Source organism: Pollicipes pollicipes, unplaced genomic scaffold (genome assembly GCF_011947565.3).
Source record: "Pollicipes pollicipes isolate AB1234 unplaced genomic scaffold, Ppol_2.1 Scaffold_7231;HRSCAF=8579_pilon_pilon_pilon, whole genome shotgun sequence".
NCBI lineage: Eukaryota > Metazoa > Arthropoda > Thecostraca > Pollicipedomorpha > Pollicipedidae > Pollicipes > Pollicipes pollicipes.
Genome location: NW_023597034.1, coordinates 26,667,733 through 26,689,319, shown reverse-complemented (window position 1 = coordinate 26,689,319; position 21,587 = coordinate 26,667,733). Strand labels below are relative to the sequence as shown.

The 21,587-nt window shown below is 50.4% G+C and overlaps 1 protein-coding gene across 1 annotated transcript; it reads left to right on the top strand.

The window, feature by feature from the left end:
- The first annotated feature begins 12,990 nt into the window (after window positions 1-12,990).
- Window positions 12,991-21,368, top strand: LOC119109915 (U-scoloptoxin(01)-Er1a). The gene is made up of 3 exons (XM_037233663.1): window positions 12,991-13,063; window positions 18,187-18,407; window positions 20,928-21,368. The coding sequence occupies exons 1-3, from the start codon at window positions 12,991-12,993 to the stop codon at window positions 21,096-21,098; spliced, it is 465 nt and encodes a 154-aa protein (XP_037089558.1). The 3' UTR covers window positions 21,099-21,368.
- Window positions 21,369-21,587: the final 219 nt, after the last annotated feature.

Sequence of the window (21,587 nt, the reverse complement as noted above, 5' to 3'; positions counted from 1 at the left end):
CAACACACCCTGTGAATTTGGTGTGTCTATCCATCTTAGTTCTTGAGATCTCAGCGGGGTCAAACTGACCCCCAACCGAGCGCAGGGTATTCAACCGGCCACCCTGGCGCGTGTTAATATGCGGAACGAGACTTTTTATAGCCCTTTGTTTCTGCAGTCCATGCCTCCAGTTTACCCAAATTCTAGGGTAATACCAGGCCCGGCGATCGCGTGGGTTGGTCGGGAGCGTCAAGCCATTATTGTTTACACCGGTGTCGTGCGGAGCAAGGGGCGCTTTGAAGATCATTTAGTTCAAGGATGGTCCATCATGAACCACATTTATGGATGTAGGCGTGATGAGTGCCACATAGATGTGAGCAGGGAGACGGCCAGCCAGGGTAGTGGAGTTTTTTCTTGTCGCATCTGCCAGCGAACCCTCTACAAAAGTTTCGAGCAACTTTCTGTAGAAAGGGGTCTGACACGGTACCTGCCCGTGCGAACACGATTTCGCTTTTAACCAACAAATCAGAATTTTATCACGATGTGCGTCTTTGCAAACACGTCTTTAAATCTCTGTAAAGCATTTCTAGCCGAAAATCGCTCATTTCAGTGATGTTGTTTGGAGCGCTAACTTTTTAACATTTAAAAAGTCGCATCGTAGTCACTCGTTAAAGCGGCTAACACCTAAAGTTTGACTTTTGTCTGACATTTGCCTACTTGATCTGTCCTAAGGCACTGTGCAACGATAATAAAGGACAGATGGCGAAATGGGGACGGATCTGCATCTGTTCTTGTGGTGGTGCTTTGTTTTTATTAGAGATATGACCTTCCGAACATTCTTTAATCAAGGAAATATATAATTACATTTAAATCCTTTACAGTCTCTGTATATTAGCGGAGTAACAGATAACAAAGCAGCCTTTCTCACTGAATGGAGTAACGAGTCAATGTACCCACATAAGCACGCTCTTGATCTGTTTAGTTATACTTATCGATCTCGAGCTTCAATATGTCAACACAGATTCACGTGCGCGTATAAGCGTATGTAACGAGTTCGATAAGGTGGGGCATGCACGGTCACAAGACGAATGGCGGCCACAAGGTGAATGCGCCCCTGGGTGAAGAGGGCGTGCAGGTGAAGTAAAGACATCTGCACCACTTTGCCGGCCCTGGTGGGGCTTATCTCCGACATCGATGTGACTCCCACTGTTTGTCACACTGAGGGCTGTCGAAGGGACCGACACCTAGGATAGAGGAGTTTAGAAGCTCTTTGGTGCTCTCCTCAAACTGACCTTCTCTACTTTCCATGTCCAGAACCACTGAAGGGTGCTCGTGGATCAGGAAACGGCGGGTCGTGACCCCTGACCTATCCGTCGACCCCGCTAAGCAGACCTGTATTCATGCTATCGTCCTTGAAAATGGGCGGACAGGCTACAAGAGGTACCTGTCTGACGCTATTCATCAGCTGAATAACTCAGGAATGGCCTACTATTCGTAGTGGCGGGTCCTGGTTTATGCGTATTCATCGGTCGCATGAAACACCCAAACCACCGAGTGGAATTCATTTTGTCGTGAACTGTTCCTGGACTTACATCACAATTCACAAAGCTTGCCTAAGCTAAATGTTCCACCTGCTGCAGAAGCGTCGTTTCTACTGGACATTTTCTGGAGTCAACCGTTGAATGCAGTTGTCTCATGGTCGTTTCTTATTGTTCCTAACGGCTTGCTTATTCACACCTACATCTTAGACCTTCATGGATATTTGTTACTTCCCGCAGCCGCACGTACTGAACACAGTGAATCGAGATATTGTGCGATATTCTAAACAATTGCATCAAAAATCATCGGCACGAATGGTTCACACGAAACTCCTACGCCTTCGTAAAGACGACTTTCATCCGCACACTACGTGGGTCAGCATCAGTCGGCAGCAGCTGGCATCAGTGGTTATCAGCCAGCATCAGTTGGCCTCAGTCAGCATTAGCCGGCATCAGTGGACATCAATAGGCATGAGTCGGCATGAGTCGGCATGAGTCGGCATCAGTCGGCACCAACAGACATTAGTCGGTATTATCAGTTGACACCAGTTGGCTTCAGTTGGTATCAGTTGGAATCGGTCATTAGTCGGCATTAGCCGGCTTTAGTTGCATCAGACGGCATCAGTCTGTATCAGTCAGCAGAGGCCTGTGCGCCCGCGGCTGGCCCAGCGGCCGGAGCGGACCGGGTGCCACTAGCGGCTGCCGGGGTGCTGATAGCCGCGCCGGGCCGGCGCGCGTCGACCGCCGGCGGCTGGAGAGGAGAGGTGTCGCCTCTGCGGGCCGGGCCAAGGTCGCCCGCCGCCGCCGTCGCCGCGGGGGGCCGCCGACGTCCGGCCGAGCCTGGTCCCGGCATCCATCACCCGCGCCCCGGCAGCCGGCCCCGTCGCGATATCAGCAGACGACAGCGGGACGGCCCAGGCCGCTCAGGTGCTGTGGCGGGCAGCACAGGCACTGCTCAGCATGACTAGCTGAGAGTCAGGAATTGAGCAATGCTACCAGCTGGCAATATACGCTTGGCGATGAGCGCGAAAAGGAACGCGTTTACGACACCCGTTTCCCTATTTTACGACCAGCATCATCTGAAGTTACGGGCCATTGTGAGGGCTCTGTTGCCCTCATTACACACCGGATGTAGTGAAACATCTAGCACGGAGAAGCACCACAAGAGTGTAGGAGAGGAGATAGAGAAATGGAGATGTGAGAGAGCCAATCAAAGCTGTGCGGGCGGGGGCACGAAAACTGGGCGGGCGGCAGGAGGAAAAGGCAACCTGGGGCCACAACTATCTGAAAAATAGCATTGACCCTGTGGACGACCAAGTGGAAAGAAACAACCAAACGGTGACTATTGTTCCCCCCTAACTGAGGATGACTTCCGCTGCCTTTGGTCGAGGGTGAGAAAATCTCGCTTTCCGATAAATGTGTGCAGTGGTGTTATTGCAGGAATTGCGTACAGTCCGTACATCGACCTGATCGACCTGCTGGCAAAGAGAGTAGGAAAGAGCTTCCTAGTGCGCTTAATACCAAAGTGAAGGGTGCCTCTGATAATTTTTATTTTTCCGTGAGCTAGAACGTGCGCAAGACGGATGAAAACCGACTCACATGTAACCGCCTATTTACAGCTATGATCAGACGAAAACAAGGCAACCGAGTTCAAGGGCTCTTAACTGCAATCACGCTGTTGGAAGCCATGAAAACGGTCGTACGCTTGGCGCGTTTGAGTGACATTAGGTGAAACGGCCACATATCACGGCAGCCTCGCCCACAGAGGCGCACAACAAACACATCAGCGCGCCGCGTGCCGCGGCGTGCAGCATCGTCAGAGGTCACGGTCGCGCCGATGAGCGACCCGGCCCCGCAGCACCAGGGGTGGTCTGTGGGTGATGTGGCCACGCACAGTCAACAGACGACCTGACCAGGTCACACCAGTCAGCAGACGACCTGACCAGGTCCCACCAGTCAGCAGACGACCTGACCAGGTCACACCAGTCAGCAGACGACCTGACCAGGCCACACCAGTCAGCAGACGACCTGACCAGGTCCCACCAGTCAGCAGACGACCTGACCAGGTCACACCAGTCAGCAGACGACCTGACCAGGCCACACCAGTCAGCAGACGACCTGACCAGGCCACACCAGTCAGCAGACGACCTGACCAGGTCACACCAGTCAGCAGACGACCTGACCAGGCCACACCAGTCAGCAGACGACCTGACCAGGCCACACCAGTCAGCAGACGACCTGACCAGGCCACACCAGTCAGCAGACGACCTGACCAGGTCCCGCCGATCAGTGGAGACCTGAGCAGGTCCCATCGGTCACCGGAGAACTGACCAGGTCCCATCGGTCACCAATGACCTGACCAGGTCTCGCCGATCACTGGAGACCTGACTGGGTCCCACTGGTCACCGGAGACCTGACCAGGTCCCATCGGTCACCGGATACCTGACCAGGCCTCACCGGTCACCGAAGACCGAACCAGATCCCATCGGTCACCAGTGACCTGACCAGGTCCCATCGGTCACCGGAGACCTGACCAGGTCCCACCGGTTACCGAAGACCTGACCAGGTCCCATCGGTAACCAGTGACCTGACCAGGTCCCATCGATCACCGGAGACCTGACCAGGCCTCACTGGTTACCGAAGACCTGACCAGGTCCCATCGGTAACCAGTGACCTGACCAGGTCTCACCAGTCACCGGAGACCTGAACATTCCCCACTGGTCACTGGTGACCTGACCACTGACCACTTGTCACCAGGTGACCTGAGCAGGCCCTGTCGTTCATCAGGCATTTCGACCGAGCTCCGTCTGTCGCACATATGACCTGACCAAGTCCTGCTGGCCAGCTGGTAACCTGATCTGGCGATCCATCGGTTACCATGCGATTCAGTCTTTAATCATCAGTCACTGGCGGGCGTGGGCCTCAGCTCGGCACGCATCCGGACTCATGACCTTGCGGAACTTGCGCTAAACGTTGAAGCGATTTATTTCGAGGATGAGGCAGGCCTAGACTAGGATTCTAAATTGAAAACAGTAGACGGGTGTTTAAAAATGGGACTCCAAGCAAACAGGAAATGTGCAGCAGACGTTAACTCAGAGGTCATGGAAGCTCGCCAATCCGGCATTTAGTGACGCTCGTATATCACCGACTCAACCCCAAGTGAAGAATGGTTGGACTCAAATACATGCTGCGAAAGAGGCGGTTAAGGTATATACATACCGAACACACCACACACACACACACACCACACACACACACACACACACACACACACACACACACACACACACACACACACACACACCACAACACACACACACACACACACCACACACACACACACACACACACACACACACACACACACACACACACACACACATATATATATATATATATATATATATATATATATATATATATATATATATCCCATGTTAATCACTTATGCATAATCGATGAAGACATTAGCCAACGGAATGACATCTGGTCCAACGCTGACTTGAGACTTGACTAGTTAAGGTTTTCCAGGCTGGGTTAGGCCTACAGCCTCAATTATTTGTCTCCCTGGCGATCGCTATCTCTGACAGCACGTTATGCAAACATCTTTGTTTCTCACGGCCACTTAAGGCATGGGCGACGGGACCGGGATGGATGGAGAGATGATCGCTGGCTACAGCTGCTCTCCATCTCCGTAAAACCTAACATTGACCATGATGTTAGCGTAGGCACAAACAATGTAAGAATTGCGCGGTTTGCTCCCATCCTCTCTCCTACCCTCCACCCCCCACCTCCACACACATCTAATTATCCCGGACAATTCCCCATTCCTGCCGGACGATCTGATGTACTTCGACCCAAGTCTTGATAGCTCGAACTTGGACCCCGAATTGGTCATAGAATTGAGGTTCAGACTGAAGTACACAGACAGAGAACTAATTCGAGCTCGGCATCCAAGGACTCGATACTCAAAGTCGCGAACGGTACAACGGGTGGACTCGCACTCCTGCTGAGAATCAAGACCCCAAGATCCGGACCCGGATTCGAACCTCGGTTATTGGGCGTGGACCTGCACCTGGCCGCCAGACGACCGTTCCTCCCGCGCACCGATCGTCGTCCGCCTACCAGCAACAACACCGCGCCGCGGCCGGCCACTACGACGCGTGCAATGTAATGGCCGTTTTGTGGCGCAGTAAACATGTTGGCTTGCTGTGCTTCGACGAAGTCTCCGATGCTGTTTTGTGCCGGATTGCAGTCTCCCTGCTCTTGCGGTTATTGAGGGTCGGGGGTGCGCCTTAATTGCCGATGGGCGTGACACGGTTCTATGACGCCAACTTGCGACCGTAGTTAAATGCTTCGAAGCATCCTTGGGTCACGCGTCTGCCTGAAAATCAAAACCAACCAGCGCTGAACGCGGTAACAAGACCAATAACTTCGCCATCAGAAATATTATTCCGCGAGAGGTCTGTGTCTAAAAAGTTTAGGAATAAGACAACAGTTAGTTGTTGCTTGGCTGTGTTATCAACATCTGCTTATAAACATCCGACTGGCGCTTGTTCGTCGAAGCTCTCGATTTTCTGCATTCTCCAAGCCTCTTACTTAACGTGTGACATTTTATGGTCGTTTCCACTCATGGTCATCCGTTAAAGGTTTTGCTCTTTGTACCAAATTGTACCAAGCATCTAAGTTTGATAGGGTACAGGGTATAGGGTACTTGGCAGTACATGGCACCACCAAGTATTAGCATTACATCTCCTTCGGTGGTGACAAGGTGGCGAATCGACGTAAGACAGCAATGCCCTGGTATGATATCCATAAAACTGGCATTCGACTCCCCAGCTTTCGATAATTGAAGGCCTCCCACAAGAGGCTTCTCGGAAAATAGCGACGCACGCCCATCCAGACAGGCCATTTTGCGGTTATATTCATGTGCCCCAGTTACACGCGGTCATTGGTGTTGTTCGCAGCTCGGCTGCTCCGTGAATGCTATCTGGCGTGGCGGAGTGAGCTTTGTTTTACGGACAAAGACTGTTGCTGCACGCTGCGCGACAAGGTGAAAAATCGCTGGCCACTCGGGGAACAATAGTCATGAATATTCCTCATGCTGTGTCCAGAAGCATTTAGCCAAATCACTGTATAGGCATGAAAACAATAAAGCGTGAAGCAAGGGGTGATTTAGCGGCTTTACAAAGACTTTACTAGAGTGACTAATGTAGCGAAACGGAGTCAGGGCTGGAGGTGGCAATTGTTCACATCGCGTCAGGTCACATGATGCCCTGAAAGGGAAAAAAATGTACAAACAAGTGAAATGGTACAAATCTGCCGTTATTGTCTTACAGGATAGAAGTTGGGATACACGCGAGTGTTCTTTATTTTATTTCCCCATATCTCTCCAAAATATGTACCGGACGAAATATTTTTGGTCTGCTATTTTACTTCCGTGTATTTCTTGCACATTTTAGACATGGATAGATATAAAATGCAGCATCTTCTCAGAAAAAAATAAAGATTCAATTCAAAAATGTACATCCATGACACGTAATCCACCAAAGGGAGCTAGCTTTTAATATTTAATTGTAATACGCCCTGAGGGAACTGGTGATTGACAAACGAAGCGCCCAAATTTTGGGATATATTTAACAAATCTACTCTGGTGAAACCACAGGATCACTTGGTCTAATAACAGCACTGTGTAGTGTCACTGCGGCACCATCAAAACATACTTTGGATGTAAATTTTGATTATTTCCGAGTCCAAATCACGCTGTCAACGCCTTGTAACAACACTTCACTTCTGAGTGTATCCTGAGTCGGCGACAACTGCAGTTGTCGCGACCACCGTCTTCATGCCGACCGCAGGATCTGTTGACGGACGTTATCAGCGGTAAGGGGCGAGAGATGCTGCTGTTGAGCTTTTTTGACCCGCACATTGCGGGCCATCAGGCTTAAAAGTGGTACCTCTGATGGTACAAATGATCTCAGTACAAGTTATCATTTGTGATTAGCACAGCAGGCGGCACGGTCCAGGCACCTTGAAGCGCATTGGTTTAAGTCTAAGCCAGTGCGTCACCATAAGCCATATGGCTTTGGATTTTCCGAAACCAAAGTGCGCTTAGAAAAGAGCCACTATGGTAAACGCTCTAGATAAGAAATAAAAGCAATGGTATAACGTTTCTTTGAATGCGCGGGACAATAGCTTCATGCTTGCATATATTTTGTCTTAGCAGAGTGTCTCCAGCTTTTGTATCATTTATTAGACAAGCATTTTGACGAAGGATTGTGCTGCAAACAATATTGAGCCCACTCTTTGAAAATGAAGGCAAATGAAAAGCCTTACTTTCGTAGTGATGAGCGGGCAGCCCAATGAGACGTCTCCCCGCGGTAGCAGCTATTTCAAACTGAAATTATGAGCTATTCATGAGCATTTCAAGAAAACCGCATTACTCATCAAATTGAACCCGTCTGATATATCAATGAGCGGAAAGCTATCAATAGGAAAAACGTATACAATGACATATACTATTTAATGTAAAACCAAAATATTAGAAAGAGTTCAGGAGAAATATACAAAATGCATGCAGCAGAATGTTTGTTTCTTAACACGTCTAACAGCACAACGCTCTGAGGCGTAATGTGAAGACTAGAATAAGATTTTATTGGTGAACATAAATTTTCTCATCACGGGCTATACGGGCTATCAAACAAAAAAAGACGTCATAAAACAACTTGACTGGATGTCTTAGTTCACCTTTTTAATGATTCCAATGTCTACTTCCTCTCCAAGAAACTTGCGCTCGCCCCGGCTCACACTTGAGGTGGTACAACGCCGGTGATCTGTAAAAGCAGTTACAGCCACAGACAAACCAAGCAGCGATTATTACTGGTATTGCGCTTTCCATCACCCCGCTGTCGAGATTCCATTCATCAAGCTGTTAATGAAAAGTAAGCACGCCAATTACTTGAGCTGCAAGAAAAACCATCGATTACGCTACAGAACGCGTGAAACTGAAGGAACCCTATTCCCAATGTAATCCCAGTGCCAGTCCCAAAGCTAGCACATAACAGCGAGCCATCATTGGCAGAGCCGTACAGTGCCAGCAGACTTGGGCGGCTGCGGCAGCGGCCCCACGGGAGCTGCTTGTCACACCTCGTTGGCGCCTGACGCCTGGCCGCCTGATATCAGCCGGTCTTATGCCGCCACTGCCGTCTGACATCCGATCGGCCCATATGCGCCGTCAGTTTCGCTTTCTACCTGGTGCCACGCCGCACTACGCTAGCCAGCCAGCAGCTGCCGCGGGAGAGGCGAGGAAGAAGGCTGAGCCCCGCTCCACGGGATGAGACGGAGCCAGGGCAGGCATCGACGTCCGCCCGCGGTGGCCGATGACGCGGCAGACGACACCGGCCAATCGGTCAACATCGGTCATGTTTGACCTGCCGACACTCAGTCGGCCAGGGTGACGAGATGCCCCGACAGAACACCGCCACCAAAGGTCAGGCAAGTTTCGCAACAATAACCTCCGAATACAATGAATAGCTAATATCCTTCACACGAAGCATGAATCATTAATCGGCTTGATTAATCGAGGCTGAGACAATAATCAAATGGTGTAGCAATTGTTTGCATACTTAACTGGTATCGCACCTCACATACATATGCTTTATGACAGAAACCAATCTTATTGATATACTTTGACATAACAGGATTGATCTTCCCAGACAACGACAACCAAGATGAAGTGACAGAGGTATTCAACTGCTAGTTAAGGTTTCCATCTCTTTGCTTAACAAATTAACTTCGGCGCATTCCTTGAATACTTTTGATGCTCGTAATGCTTGCATCTTTTCGCAAGCAAGCTCTCGTTCTCCAAATGCTTCATCACGTGGAGACAGTAGTTGATCAGTTAAGCATTAAATCATCCAGGTAGTAAATTTTCACCGATGGTATGAAAGAGAAAAGGATCGAAGGTTAGAAACTGATCCGCTGCGCCGTTTAGATGAAAAAAAGGTGGGATAGCTGCAGCCCCTTCCTGAACATAGTTGTATCCAAGCGTCCGAAATGATAAGACATTGCGATTTTCAGCGTCTAAAGGCTGACACCGCAGCTTACATCAATAGGATATATTTATTCGTTGAAACTGATAGCCACGTGACAAAAACACGCTGCTCCATACATGATGTTTGAAATGCGTTAGTGCGCTTTCATCTAACGTACTATATTCACGCGACGAAAGCTGTGCCAGGACTAATGACTGCGTTAAAAACTGCGTCAGGATTCCTTCCAGAATTAATGAGTGTACCTTGTGAGGTAGCTGACCTATGATAGGTCAATGTCAAGTCATGGCTGTCGGCGAAGCCAGCTCCGGAGGAATTGCTCCTTGTGATTCGACGACAGAGTTTTAGACGAAACCATACGTCTCTGAGATAGGCTCTTACACAATTTGTCGATTTAATTTAGAAGAACGGCTCATTGTATTGACCTTGGCTCATGTATGAATGTCAAACCAAGGTAATAATCCGCCTACTTTTTCATGTCACAACTTTATTCATGATAGCTTTTTGTACAATTTCCTCATTATAGGCGCGTTAGCAGATGACTTCTTGAAGGTCAAAGGAAGTCACTTTCTTAAACTGATCCCGATGAGCCTATTGTTTTTTAGGAACATGCCGCATAATGTTACCCTTCATGCTCATTGTATTCAAAAATCAAAGCAATCTCGCGTATTTTTTAAGATCGTGGTAGACACTGAAGACCCTATTATCGAAAGTTAAAGTTGGCATCTTAACTCCCTGAATGCATAACTTCACCGCAGACAGAGAGCCATAAGAAACTATTTAGGTATTCAGTGTGTTCATGGGATTGTAGCTACGGGAGCATTGATTAAGAAAATGGTCAGAATTAGAATGGCCGTTGCCACGCGTTCCAGGACAGATCAAAGTGTACCTTTCACTCTAAACTCTCGGATTTGAACGTAACTTGGTCACAAAGACGCTAGATAACAATTAAGAGTGTCTTTGGCTTTGCCAAGTATCTTGCTCAAACGTGTCGGACTAATAGCTTCCGGCAGTTGATGTTCGTGTTGTGTAAGTGTATTTTTAACCGTAAATTTATCTACTGTGTCGAACAAAACCAGGTAAATACAGCAAATGCAGTTGCAAACAAACGTATATCCATAATAACACACCAATGTTGTCTTAAGGCCATAAATTTAACTGCTTTCCTTTGATTTCCGTTCGTTTTCTTCGCTGATCAATTTGATGTTGGAACTTCACCTAGTGCAACATGGCACAGAATTGCCAGAAGCAGTAAATCTGACACTTTCGGACGAACGAAAATCAGCATATTTCGAATCGGCAAAGGGCGGTCTAGCGCGCTGGCAAAAGCGCAGATTATTGTGTGCGGGCGGCCCACGTGCGCTCGCTCAAAAGCCACGCATATGTCAGCTTCTGGGGATTCTACAGAATTGATGTCAGAACTCGGCTGAACACGCACATAACGTCATAAAACTATCTGCATTATATAGACGCACGTGTCATCGACAAACCACCCATGCCGCCCAATACTGTCTGATCCATAGGTACGTCAGCAATCGAACGTGAAGTGACCAATGTCGCGGGTTTCGAACCCGATCTCGAATGCGACACGCCTCGCCCAAATCAAGTGAGAGGCAGGCGTAATAATGGCGATAGCTCAAAATGTTATCCGCCGCAAAATTTGCGGATTTCGTCGGGGAAAGCCCAGGCCGTTCGTCTGCCTGCCGATGGCTATGACTTGGCTGTGAAGTTGCATGTTTTGCTGAAGGTCCCCGGTGCAGCAGATATATTCCACACGTGTGTGACCATACGCTGAGCAGTCGAGGGTCGCAAAAAACGGGACACAAAAAAACGCGGCTGAAACAACAAAATGCAGCTGTACTGTCACAAAGATGCACTCTGCACACCTGAGTACAAATGGGTTCAGGTTTGCAGAAGTTGTGTGTGTCATTGGAGCCTCACGACGCACTCACCGGCTGAGGCTATATGGCGTCGCTTGCCTCTCACCCTGGCAGGAAGGGCGTGCACAGCGGGGAATGAAACCCCGCACATCTGGTTTCCCAGACACGCAGTGGTTAACGCAGACGTGTTAACCACTACACTACCGGCACCCTGTGTGTGCAGAAGTTTCAGAAGTGTGCAGTGTGAAGATGTTCATGGGCTGCAAAACGGTATGGGTAAACTTTCCGATTGTCTCGCGTATTGCCTGGCATGTCACTGATGAGAGTCCCACCTTTGGAATAAATTTCAAAAACATGATCTGATGGACTATTATAACTTGTTATTACTGTAAATAGCACTGGGGAGCAAAACTGCATCACGAACAGGATATTATGCGCAAATAAATTAGTTTTATTTGCGAGCTCAGATTACGTTGGCAGCATTTCAGACCCGCACTGGTTTTCTTCGTTCTATTAATATTCGCGTATGACATGTCGTGCACACGTATTTCTAGAGCCTTGGATGATTCTAGCGCATACAAGGCAGCGTTTATCATTATGAAGTTCATGGTCCTGTGGATAATTGTTGGATTTTACACACCGTATGCAAATTGCGAATGAAAACTCTCAAGACGTTAAAAACCCTATTCAGAATATGATAGCCTTTCCTTTCATGTTTTGGTCAATAGGTCGTTATAAGCCTGCGCACTTTTAAAGGGCCGCTCTGGCGCTGGTTACATATTCGTAACGGTAACGCATGAAACCATTAGACCCAATCTTATAACCACCGATCCCCGTTTTCAAGCTAGCCAGCTCTGCTTGCCGTCCCAGCTATGTTCACTTCACCACAACGTTCAAATGCCTTTGAGTGCTTACATCCTTAGGCTTTTTAGTGTCGTGTTTCACTGATGCAATTACAATGCATGTTGAATTATTATACAATGCGCAGTTACACCCGCTGGAGGCCAAAATGAGCCGGACCTAGTCATGACCATTTCATCTGCAGCGCCCTTCATCTACAGGCTTTTAGAAACACCCCTGGGTTCCTAAGTGTGCAACAGTGACCAGCGGTGACTGCTGCATGAGCATTGGCGTTCCTTTATGATCACGTAGCTTCACACCCGACTTCATAGCAAGAACTTCGGTAAGCTCCCTTGCATGAATACTCTTTGGGGTTAAGCCAAAAAAGCCCTGCTCAAAAAATGTGACGACATCCAATGGACCCAACATCTAACTGCCTATTTTTCAACTCACAAGTTTTATGAGGATCAGTAACGATCTCACCATCCAAAAATCCAATGAAATATGCGCTGAACATCAGACCGTGTAGGTGTAAGCAGAAATGCAGCTTGCGCGCTGTGTGAGCCGCAGGCAGGTGATGTCCTGACCGCTCGCTGGCGTCGCGGCCGTTGCCGCCGACCCTCCAAGATCGTCGGTCGCGGCGTCGCCCGCCGGTCTGCCGGCGCCGCGTGACGTCACCAGCCAAGGTCGGCGGCGAGAGGGATGGTATTAGACGGTGCGAAGAGGACGTCGGACGTCTGTCTTCTGGTGGCGCTTCTCGGTGGAACATCTCCAGGTGAGTCGACGCTGGCTGTCGTGCCGAGGCGGCGATGCTCGCAGCGCATCGCTTAGCCGCCGCTCACCAGTGGCGCTGAAACATCCACTGCGACTCGACTCTTTTTACTAATCCTTGTCACTGCGCGGAATGCAGCGCTCATGATAACTGCTTGTATGAATTCAGGAAAGGATCCTTTCTAAGCCTGAAATGCTCTGATATATATATATATATATATATATATATGTATATATATATATATATATATATATATATATATATATATATATATATATGGTTGTTCGGCTGCGCTTTGACTTAAGGAACGCACACCACTCGGCCCGTGTAAATGAATAATGCTGCCGAACAAAACCTGTATAAGGTGTTGATGAATCCTGATGCTTTTCACTACACCTAAACTTCTTTTGAGCTTAGCTGCTTGAATTAGCACTGAAACGCGAGAATAGTCTTTCAAAACAAAACAAAATGCACAGGAACTATGTCGTCTTAGCCCAAGTCGTGTGCTGTGCTTATTCACACCAATGTTAACACGCGCCCGGGTGGCGGGCTGGATACCCTTCGCTCGGGTGGGGGTCAATTTGACCCTCCCTTAAGATCTTGGGAAATGAGAGAGCTAGAGACACCAAATTCACAAGGCGTACGTAAGCTCACTTAGGTCAAATTTTGAGGTTCCTGAGTCATGAACTTCGGGTTAAGGAAGGTCAAACAATGCCAAATTTCAGGTTGACCTTTAAAGTGCCCCCAATACCTAGATAACTACTTGTAGGCAAAACGACACATGCTCATTTAAGGTAATGGTACCTTAAGGTCATGCTCATTTAAGGTCAGTTAAGGTGACCTTGTTTGACCTTTTCAAGGTCTTGGTAACCAAAATTATACAAGACTGCATTGAATTTTGCATTTGAATAAGCGACAAATATTACGCTAGACAGTTTGATCCTAATGTTGACCTCGGTCATTTTATGTCAGTGACCTATTATGACCTTTGAAAAGTCCATGGAAGGTGTACAGTACAGCTCTTGTTATTTAAAAGATAAAAATGGCACCAGTAGGTATCCCGTACGGCAAGCCCTAGAATAATAAAGCAAGCTGGTTTTGACCTTGGTGTGATCTTCAAACCTGACCCTCGGTCAATAAAAGTTGTTCATTCAATTCTGCTGTTGTCTAGGACAGTATCTCAGAGACGTATGGCTTCGTGTAACACTCCATGGCTGCATCAGATCGAAAGATTCCCCCAAACATAGCGTCGCTGAATCCGTGGCCTGACTTTGACCGACCTGCCGCAGGTCAGCGTTGTTACAAGGTACACCTAAATCATTTGATACCAAGCAGTCCACTATTCAATTGTCTACGGCCACACAAAATTTGGAAAATCACTCCGGAAAACGTTTGGAAACCATTCCGCAAAAACCTTTGGGGGGCGGTCAATTTGCCTCCCCCCACCCGAACACGTGTTAACTTGTAGACATGGGTGCTGATTACTGGCGTGAGCCTGAGTCCAAAGCTCGGGTCCGATGCCTGGCTCACACTGGTCTGAGCATGTTAAGAATGGCTGCATTGACCTTAATTGGCATTACTTTTGACGTGTGAAAAATAAGCAGAATGATTCCATCAAACAAACAAATGATTCCGTACCATTTCGCAGAGCCTGACACCTGATGTCAGCTCTAAGTAGCACTGGATCATGTTTTGCTTCCATCCCTCAAACATCAGGCTCCTCCTTGCTCTTGAGCCAAAGCCCGCATTGTGCAAACAGCCTGCCTAGTCTGTTCTGCTTCAGACGCGAGTGCTACAGGCACGTCATGCCAATTACCGTCACCTAATATCTCGTTCGTGTGTCATTGCACCGCTGTGAGCTGAGCAGCGTCAGCGTGCTTTATCTGCGGTGACAACAGACGGGCAATACCATCATCAACCCCTCGAGGCGGCAACACGCAGCTTTTCAAAATTGGATGTGATGACTTAAGGCTCGACCTCGACCAGCGTCGACCTCCTCGAGATTCTCGCATTTGTGCCAGTCATTTTGTGGGTAACGGAGTGCAGTGGCTAACCAAAGGTTAGCTAACCAAATGTTGGCTTGATTCCCGCAGTGCTCAGTCTTCCTGTCAGGGTGAGAGGCAAGCGGCATACTATAGCCCCAGCAGCTAAGTGCGTCACAAAATCCCAAATGACGTCATCAGGACCAGTTAATTTGTCTGACACAAACACTATGTAGTCAGACCGGCAACCATCGGCAAGGTGTGGCTGAACACAATGCAGAGCGGCACAACAGTGGCCGGGTCACTAACCACCAGGCTTAATTGGTCTCGGCATCAGCAGCCTTTGACAAACGCTTCCGATGTTACGTGAGCTGCCCATCAGCCCTCGCCCGCCGGTATGACGCCCAGCATCAGCCGGTCTCACTCGCTCGGCTGCTCCTCTCGTGCCGGCGGCTGAAGACATCCATGGCCTGATGTCCAATGCGGCGGGCCGGGGTCGTTCAGGGGGCTGGCCACCCCTGAACGGCCGCCCGGCCGCCGCATCGGGCAGGGGTCACCGGCGGCGCGTGACCTTTAATCCGTACGGAAGGTCAGGGTCGGCGCGGCGTCTCGGTATCTGCCGCTCACTTCCGACCAGACAGCCACACCGCGCCGCCAGCCGCAAGGTCACATAGACGCCACCCTTCGGCGGCTTTGCTCTCATCCGCCCCGGCAGCGTGATTGGTTCGCTTGTAAACATAGCTTGCGTCTATTGATCGCATGGCTGATAAGAGGTCGTCTTTCGAAACATGTTCCTGTTTACATTTACAAACAAACATTTACTCCACGCACCTTTCCGTAAATGCAAACGAACGAATTGCGCCCTTAGCTAGTGCATCCCGGCCCACATGTACATAGTTAGCATTCTCTGTAACCATCAGCGTTCTCATGCATTTCTGGATATGCGTGCGCTGGCTGCCTGCAGCACGGTTGCTTACTTGCACCCGGAACCATTTCAGTGCATGCTATCTCACTAGTAAATCACCGTAGCATAAGCCTGTGTGATTACCACCTGACGTGTTAAGCTTCTGCGGATCTATAGGGCAAAGACCATGGACCCTCACAGCAGGAATGCTTCCTCTGCAAGTATGGGACCTCGGGTTTACAACTGGCATTCTACACACCTCTTGATCGGTTGCGCCGCAGCACGATCCCGCAGACCTTCACGTCCATGTTGCAATAAACATTGCATCTGCTCTTGCGATGATTGCGATTTAACATCAAACACAACTCCACTGATTATAAGTTGCGTTTGATGTTAAATCTTTTGATTTATTGTCAAACAGTCTGGATGGCCATAAGTCATTTAGAATGTTCATATTATGTTACAGCCATTGGAGAACGCAACAACAAGGGACAGGGAACCATGCTCAGACATAACTGCAGCAGAGTTACTATACAGCAAAGTCAGAGTAACTATACGGCAAAGTCGGGAGCAATCATGTTAATAGCAGAAAGAACAGACATAGTTTGTTTGCGAACGGCCACAGACACCTGTAATCTTCCCGACCCTTCGTGTAAAGGTCAGGCTTGGTAACGTCCAAGGTCGAGCCAGGGAAAACCGCACGCATCAAAAGACAAGCGTGAGAGGCACCAGCACCCCATCCTGTCCGGATCGTAATCCCGGCGCCGCCGCCAAACATGCCGGCTGGGCCCTCACTGGCGCCAGCCGGCCGTGCAGACCACCTCTTGCGCCGTGCAGACCACCTCTTGCGCCGTGCAGACCACTTCTTGCGCCGTGCAAGCCAGATCTTGCGCCGCGCGGGGGTCCGGCCGCGCAGGCTAGCTCTTGAGCTGTGGAGGGGTCCGGCCGTGGGCGCCAGATCTTGCGCCGCGCGGGGGTCCGGCCGCACAGGCCAGATCTTGCGCTGCGGAGGGGTCCGGCTGCGTAGGCCAGATCTTGCGCTGCGCAGGGGTCCGGCCGCGCAGGCCAGCTCTTGCGCCGCGGAGGGGTCCGGCCGCGCAGGCCAGATCTTGCGCTGCGCAGGGGTCGGGCCGCGCATGCCAGCTCTTGCGCTGTGTAGAGGTCGGGCCGCACAGGTCAGCTCTTGCGCTGCGCAGGGGTCCGGCCGCGCAGGCCAGCTCTTGCGCCGCGGCGACTGCACGCTGCGATGATTGCCATGCGAGGCGCATCTCGAGGTCAACTGGTTTACGCCCGCGGCCGCTGTCACCCGCGCCGCTCGTGTACGCTGTTTATCTTCCATCCGAACGTGCGGCTCGCACGGAGACGCCACAGACGACTAATCACGGCTTGTAATGACTTTCTACCCAGCTATTTGTTACGCTGTAGGAGGTCAAAGGTCAAACCGCCTCAACAACGTAAACTAGTAGAAGTGATTGCAGATACCGTTATTTGCATGCCACAGAAGAACTAGGAAACAAGCTTCCTTCTCGAAATTTTGCGCTATGTTACTTCGGGCGTATTGGTTACGTGAGAAGTAAAGCCTCACACAAACATCGACGCCCCCAAATATTTGACCGATGGCGAGGTACTCTTTAGCTGTGTGCGCTCGCAACGCAGGCTTCGCCACAGAGGGGAAAGGGGCGCATCCTTGAATGTTGCAGGATCACGTCTATGGTTGTATGAAAAAACGGCACGCATAAAACTAAGCCTCTCTCTTGACATTTGACACATGACGACGTTCTCGGCTGACGCCGAGGTGCCCACATTGTTCCAAGCCGTTGCCGTCGTGCAAGGTCCCGTCCTTGGCACTGTCGTCGCCGGCACGCACGGCCGGCAAACAACGCAACGCCAGCGCACCACCAGACGTAGTCCCGGCCTTCGAGCCGCCTTCTTCGCGGGGAAACTGTGGTCCAACCCGTGCCCGTTCGGTCTGACCGCGTCCCCCCCCCCCTCCCCCGGACAGCGCCAACAATCACTCCTGGACTGTTGTTCGGAGGCGATGTGATCACACGCCGCGCGCTGCCGACTCGCGCGTCCTCACCGCTGTCCCCGTGCCGTCCGCGCGCTGCCGACTCGCGCGTCCTCACCGCTGCCCCGTGCCGTCCGCGCGCTGCCGACTCGTGCGTCCTCACCGCTGTCCCCGTGCCGTCCGCGCGCTGCCGACTCACGCGTCCTCACCGCTGCCCCGTGCCGTCCGGCAGGTACCATGTCTCGGCTCTCGCTCGTCGCGCTCAGCGTCCTGCTGGTTGCCATAGTGACGGCCGACATGCCGTACCAGCTGTCGAGCGGCTTTGAAGACATCGTGCCTAACCTGGTGGAGACGTTCACCTGCGAAGGCCGGCCGTACGGCTACTACGCCGACGTGGCCAACGACTGCCGGCTCTTTCACGTCTGCGTGCCCGTCGTCGATGATGTTGGAGAGGTAAGCGGTGCTGCGGGAGAAGCCCCTGCCCTGGCACAGCTGGTGTGCCCGCCAACGTCTGAAGCCTGAGCTGTGGCTGGCGCTTGGTGGACAGCACGGATCTGCGGTGGCTGGAGTGGATCCCGCTAATCTTGCAGCCGACTTTGGTGACGTACCTAGATCGCAACAATACTGTTCTGGCTCGCAGGCTCAAAGAGATCCGGTCACTGTGAAAAAAGAGTTAAACGAGCTCGTGGTAAACCCGAAATAGTTATGCCTTTGCGGCCCTATGCCTGCATTCATGAATGACTCAGAACAAGGAGCGACATATGGCAGCCGTCTCGAAGCTAATTTTGATGGTAGCCCTGTGTGCTGAAAACCATGTTCCATGCATTTAAAATTCATTTCGATGGTCAAGAAACACGCTGAGCTGTGATGATACAGCGGCGCATTTGACGCATTGTGTACTCCGTTCTCATCACCCGGATCATGCTCAGATTTGGGGAGGCATGAAGGCAGTTTCTTTGCTGGATGCCTCTCCAGACACACACGCACAGCACGCACATTACATACGCACAATTACAGATACGCACAGCTCAGATCAGAGGTCCTTTTTGGGAGTCATATTTCAGATCAGAACTCCTTATTTGTCTAGAATGTCCCAGGGCCCCTCACATGTCACCCTCCTCGGACATGACGAAATGCCTAGTAGGACGTCTTGGGAACCCTATCGTGAACACGAGCTATGTTGCGATTCCCCGAGTCCACCGATAGCTTAGTAAAAGACTTTCGGCAGCTGTGTTGTGATACTTTCAAACTAAAGCTCATTTTTATAGTTCCGCTGGCCTCCTTTTGTATCCGGTCCCTTGCAAGTCTGAAGAAATTGAACATGCTCAAGTTTCTGCCCAAGGGTTCTTTCAGAGCAAAGAACACTTACATCCTTTTGTAACCCCATGGACACCCAAGAAATCCATTGGTGCCTTCTCACGCACAAAATGTCTAAAAACCTTTCTGCAAGTCAAAGAGCTTCTTATCCGTTTGATGTTTCTAAAATGGCTTTTTGTTTTGTTAACTAAAATTTGTTGTGTTTGCGGGGGATCACCCTACCTTGGCAGGCCCGAGGACCCTCGCTACAAATTCAGTTTTTGTTGTCTATTTAACAGGGGCTACCTGTCTACAGATATTGGTGAATACATATACATATATATATATATATATATATATATATATATATACGGGTTGGTTATGTCATAGCTAGTTGGGCAAGGCTATGGACGAGGACAGAGGGCGCCACCCTTTGCGGAAGGTGAGAAAACACCAGCAGTTCACGGGTAACTATAGCTAAAATGGCAAGGTTTGTCGATTCGTAGACTCTGGCGTAAAATCTAGAGCCAAACGCTATTTCGATACAGGTAATGAGATTCCGGACATTAATGCTCACACCGAACATATCACTTATCGGAAACAGGCTTTCACAGCTCACTTGCGTTACACCTATGCGTAATCGCATCTGATGAATGCAGAATCATACCCAGGTGGTTATCCACTTACCAAATGGGCAGGCTTGGTGGTCATTAGCACATTATGCGAGAGAGACGTGACGAAGGTTAGCATGACGTCACACATCACGTGACACGCATCACCGCCCGGGGCCATGCAAAGACCGCAAACCAGCGCTCATTATCGCCTACTGAGCTATTAGCGTGGAGGTCGGGGCATAATATGCGCCGGCCGACCGGGTCAGGGGGTCAGGGGGAGGAGCGGCGGGGAGGGTGCGTCGCAGCCATGCGTCAGTCCGTTGCCTCACCAATGTCCGTAACAGGTGAGCGCCGACTGGGGGTCCCGCGGTGATGGGGGGGGGGGGGTCCACGAGGTCCCCGTGGCATGAGGTAGCGCATCGCGCCTCGGGGGCCGGTGCTGGTGGTGTGGCCCGTGCAGTGGTTGGGTAACCACCCCTGGGGCGGCAGACGGTCCGAGTATGCACCCAGTTTGGGGAGGGGGAGGGCGGCACCGGACGGTGGACGCCGATGAGGGCGCAGCGAGGAGTTGCGGAACCGACTACAATGGGCTGTTTGAACGGCATGATTACCCGAAAATACACCGGTGATGCATCGTGGGTATTACCTCTCGCATGCTGTTGTGATGGGAGCGTGAGCTAGCGAAGCATGTGCGCTTGTCATCGCGATTCGTCTGTCGCGAACAATCGAAGCTTAGGATTACGACGTAGGTAAATTGGGCGGCATCTGTTTAAGCCGGGCGGCCAAATGTTCCGCGTCTCACGCGGTAGCTGCGTACGGTCAATTTGTACGGGAACGATGCACAATTTGGCTCATTCGCTTTTCGCTTTGCATTCTATACAGTAAGAGGACACTATCCTCGAGCGATGTAAAACACACGATTAAGCTTCATTATGACTGCTATCCCGCATTCCGAAGAACACCAGAAACAGGATGGGCAATTGAATGGTGTTGGCGTAAAGCACGCTGCGGTCAGCGGCCGCGTCTCGTTCTCACGCCCTCTTTACCTCTCTGTGCGCCGCAGACCCTGCAGACGGACCAGTACAGCTTCCTGTGCGGCAACGAGACCATCTTCGACCAGTTTACGCTGACGTGCAACTACCCGGTGGACGCGGTGCCCTGCGAGGACGCGGAGAGCATGTACTCACTCGCCAATGATGTGTTCTTCAAGCTAGCGGACGGCAGCAGTGCGTAGAAGGTCGCGCGTTGGTGTGTTGGTGTGCTCGTGTGGTGTGTTGGTTGGCGTACGTTTGTGTGCATTTGGTGATCACGACAGCTTCATTTCCGCGTTTACGTATTCTCACGTCATTAGCAGAAGCAAGCATATAGGTGGCAGCACTGCTGGTTGCAGAAAGGTGCTGATGTAGACGTCGGAGCCCCGTCCTGCTTTACACTGCTATGGTGCGATGGATTTGTTAAGAACATGGCACGTGTGTGTGTGTGTGTAATATATTGAAAAGCTGACTGTTTTAAAGGAGAACTGAAAGCGTTATAAGGATAAAAATATAAAGTGGCTTTCACAACGAAACCTTTTTATATACAGCGTCTACATATCACTTATAGTGTTTAGTTACATGCCTTTAGATAGCGCCGTGATGCTTTACACTGCTATGGTGCGATGGTTTGTCAAATGCATGGCATGTGTGTGTGTGTGTGTGTGTGTGTGTGTGTGTGTGTGTGTGTG

Coding starts and splice junctions, on each gene's coding strand:
- LOC119109915 (XM_037233663.1), top strand. CDS start 12,991: ATGGTATTAGACGGTGCGAAGAGGACGTCGGACGTCTGTCTTCTGGTG. Junction 13,064..18,186: donor TCTCGGTGGAACATCTCCAG/GTGAGTCGACGC, acceptor GCCGTCCGGCAG/GTACCATGTCTCGGCTCTCG. Junction 18,408..20,927: donor TCGTCGATGATGTTGGAGAG/GTAAGCGGTGCT, acceptor TGTGCGCCGCAG/ACCCTGCAGACGGACCAGTA.